This window comes from Chinchilla lanigera, unplaced genomic scaffold (assembly GCF_000276665.1).
Source record: "Chinchilla lanigera isolate Chin_1 unplaced genomic scaffold, ChiLan1.0 scaffold00047, whole genome shotgun sequence".
Taxonomy (NCBI): domain Eukaryota; kingdom Metazoa; phylum Chordata; class Mammalia; order Rodentia; family Chinchillidae; genus Chinchilla; species Chinchilla lanigera.
Window position 1 is genome coordinate 7,568,802 of NW_004955448.1, and position 4,052 is coordinate 7,572,853.

At 40.6% G+C, this 4,052-nt stretch overlaps 1 protein-coding gene across 1 annotated transcript in view; it reads right to left on the reverse strand.

The window, feature by feature from the left end:
• Nucleotides 1–221, reverse strand: part of Ssr3 (signal sequence receptor, gamma (translocon-associated protein gamma)) — a 14,720-nt gene extending 14,499 nt beyond the window's left edge. Inside the window, exon 1 of the mRNA XM_005393079.2 lies at nt 7–221. Within this exon, the coding sequence (XP_005393136.1) occupies nt 7–139 (133 nt within the window). The 5' untranslated portion in view covers nt 140–221. The remainder of the gene's footprint in view (nt 1–6) is intronic.
• Nucleotides 222–4,052: the final 3,831 nt, after the last annotated feature.

A 4,052-nucleotide genomic window follows, 5' to 3' on the forward strand; every position in this document is an offset into this window, starting at 1 on the left:
ACTCACAGATGGGGATGGCAGACACGATGAATGCGTTCCCGAAGAAGAGCGCGGAGGACTTGGCCGAGAGGTTGCGGCTAAAGTCCTGCAGGAGTAGGTCCTCCTCCGACTGCTGCTTGGAACCGCCTTTGGGAGCCATGGCGGAGAGGGAGCCGTCAGCCGCGAGGAGCTGCCGGACGCCGACTCGCCAGAGGCCTTGGCCCCGCCCCCGCGGCCGCCGTATCCGTTCACGACCCGTCAGCGCTGCGTGAGGAGGCGGGACTTGTTGCGTCACGGAGCAGATCTTCCCGGGATTGGCCAGTTCGCTTTAGCACCGCAGGCTTCACCGCGTGATTGGGCGAGTGAGCAACACTTCCGGCTTCCCGGCCTGTCACGTGACTCGTGGCAGGTAGAGGGGTGGATTTGTACTTCTGGTGGGTACTTATATTTTTAATTAACAAAACTTTATTGACATTCCACTTTACAGCTCTTGACAGACTCGTGGGTTCCCAGAATTCCAAAATAAAAATCAGGGTACCAATTCCAGAATTGCAAAATAAAAATCCTTTTGACTCTTTGCCATACATTCATTAATTTAGCAAGTATATGGTTAGTATCCTCTGGGTTCTCAGCACTGGGGACAACAGAGGAGAACACAGAGAATCCTGTAGCAAGCACGTGTAGAATCTCTCCTTATTACGTACCTTCAAGAATCCCAAGGCACGCCCGTCATGGCCTTCACAGCAGATGAAGAACTGGAGGGTGGGAGAATGGCGATACTCCTCTTCAGGGTGTGGGCTCTTCGTGGAAATAAGCGGCTACCTTTGTACGAAACAGAAAGCGAAAACAGCGTTCTTGCTTGTAAACACCTCACCAAAGTCACGATGAAGAAATGATTTCAAAATGAAGGTAATACTTAACATGTGCCTAATACATTCACCGATTACTCCTATTGTATTATTTTCTTTTCGACTAAATCCTTAGATTAGGGTGTCTTCCAAAGCCATGCATTCTAAGGATAGACAGTGCATTGGCTAGGCAGGACTCTTTCTCTAAAGTCTAGAATGGTTGAATTTCCCTTACACAGTAGATGCCATTTTTTAATTTTTAATTTTTATTTATTTTTGAGACAAGGTCTCACTATGAATCCAGACTGGCCTTCAACTTACGATGCAGCCAAGGCTGGCCTCAAACCCACAGCAATCCTCTTGCCTCAGCTTCCAGAGCAGTGGCATTACAGGAGTGCACCACCACAACCTGCACATAGATGCCGTTCTGAACTCATCAAATTTTCACTTTTTCTTTGAAGCAGAATTCTCAACCACATGACTCTCAGCAAATGCTTTTCTTTGCATTACTGAGAACACACCAGCACATCAGGTGAAATTTTCCCAATGTCCAGCTTCTCCATAAACACATTTGTAGATATCTTTTTCCCTCTGCTCACCTAAATTATAACTGACCTGCATAGCCTCTATCCTAATTGAGCTTTCTGTCTTCAATCTTTGTCAATTTGTTTTCTACGCAAGTACCAGAATGAGTTTTCTGAAGTATAAATCCATTACCTACAATAAGTACTCCCAAATGCCAGAAGTTTTCACCAATTCACCACCAAATTAGAAAGAAAAAGACCACCTAGTATATTTTTCATAAAGCTGAATGTGTTCATTTGAAAATATTTCGATTTTATGTCCTTTTTCAATGTTAAAATGCTCTTTAATACATGATAATGATAGGAAAAGAAAGTTTTTTTCTTGAGACAGGGTGTCCCTATGCAGTTCAGGCTGGCCTTGAGCTCCCTTTATAACCAGGCTGGTCTCGAACTTGCAGCGATCCACTTGCCTCAGCTCCTGAGTGCTGGGATTACAGGCATGTGCCACCACACCCAGCTAGGAAAAGAAACTTTTATTCTCTTTTTTGACTTTCTCCTCTCCCAGCTTTTCCTACTTTAGTAAATCACATCCATTTTTTACTCATTTTCTCTGTTTAAAATCCTGTTTCAATACAAATTCTTTTTTTCCTTCTCCATCTATAACCAATTTACAAACAGAAACTTTTGGATCTGCCTCCATAACTAGATTTCCTTCTGGCTATTTATAAACCAAGGATGTGAAAAGATGACCTAAGATAAAAATCAGAAAAGATCAAAAAGGACAAAATCATCAGGATATTTCTTAAAAAGAAGAAAATTAGAAACAATGATAATGAAGTTAAGAATTATGCCTGAGAAATATATTTTAACAATTAAAATAGGAAAGATAAAAATTTCAAATGGTAATTAGATAAAATGCTAAAATTGAAGGGATCAAAAAAAGTAGCTGAGAAAAAATAACTATGAACCTAAAGAGAGTACATATAAATAGAAGATAATCAAAACTAGAAATTTTCACAGAAGTAAATTAAAGAAATATGTTGGGCAATGATGCTTATGACAAAGAAGGTTTTGGTGACAGTAAAAATGGAGATGATGAAGTTAGCACACTTGCGGTGCTGGAGTGGTGTTTTCTGGTCCCAAAATTACCTAATTCTTCTCGAAGAGCAGCCACATCTATGGGCCTGGCAGGCAGGCACATGGCACACCACACAAACAGGGTAAACAGTGCACTAAAGAGCAAACAAAGAGGTAGCCAGTAGATTCAGTCCAAAGAGTTACAATCAATTATGCTCATTTCAATATAACTCAACTATCTGAAGAAATCAGATAGACTTAATTCTATAGCAGCCCAATTGTAATCTGTGAATTTCAGGTTTAAGATTTCTGCTATCACTTTACGCTTAGCAGATTGAGAAAAAAATTTTGAGTAATCATATTAACTACTAATAGGGATATATACACGACAGTTTTCTTTCATCCATTGCTGATAACTTTGTGGAAGAAAGTCTGGCAAGTTTAACAATTTAAATATTTTTCTGCGGCAGACACTAAATTGCCCAGCCAGTAAAGCAAGCCACTGCTAGCTTTTCATTGGGCCCTTACAAAGATTAAGAAATGGCTTTTCTAGGGGAGATGGAAAAAAGAGAGGTAAAAATCCTCCCGTTTTAAAGCCCATTTGAAAATGCAAATCTCATTATGGAAATAATTTTGAAAGAAGAGATAGAAGACTTACATTAGTCTCTAGGTTTAAAGTTTCAGCGGTCACGTACAGGATGACTGACTTAGTCAGACGACATTTTTCGATGTCGAACTTCCAACGATCAGTGCAAACTGATCTATCCAATAGTTATTGAGAAGGTACGACATGAAAGGTACTATGCTAGACCTTGTAAGTAATCAAATAATAATCACCATTATGACTGTAATAACAAATGTTTACTGAGACCTTCTTTCCAGTGTTACCAACTCAAGCTCAGTGTCAGGCCTTTCACATGGATGGTCTGATTTAATCCTTACAACAGCACTATGAAGTATGTGCTGTTACTACTTTCTCTATTTATCAGATGAAGAAACTGTGGCAGATGAACAGAGTAACTCCTGTAAGATCCCAAGGCTGGTAGGTAAGGGGTGGAGTCACTTTACAAACCCAGGCAACATGATTCCATGATACGTGCTATTAGCCACCAATGAATTCCAGCCTCCCTTACGCTTGTGGCATCTCTGATTCCAAGGATCTGCCCCTAGAAGTCCAATTTTGAGCCAGAAATAGCCCTTTCTTTCTGTCTGTCTTCCTTCCTCCTTTCTTTTTTCCTTCCTTCTTTCTTCCTTCCTTCCCTTCCTTCCTCTTTCTTTCTTTCTCCTCCTTCTTCCTGCCTTCCTTTCCTTCCTTCCTTCTGTTCCTTCCTTGCTTTCCTTTCTTTCTTCCTGCTTCCTTCCTTTCTTCCTTCTATTCCTTCCTTCCCTCCCTTCCTTCTTCAATTCCCTCCCTTCCTTCCTTCTTCCCTCCCTTTGTCCCTCCCTCCTCCCCTCCCTCCCTTCTTCCTTTTTTCTTTCTTTCTTCCCTTTTTCTTTCTTCCTTTTTTCTTTCTTTCTTTCTTTCTTTCTTTCTTTCTTTCTTTCTTTCTTTCTTTCTTTCTTTTCTTCTTTCTTTCTTTCTTTCTTTCTTTCTTTCTTTCTTTCTTTCTTTCTTTCTTTCTTT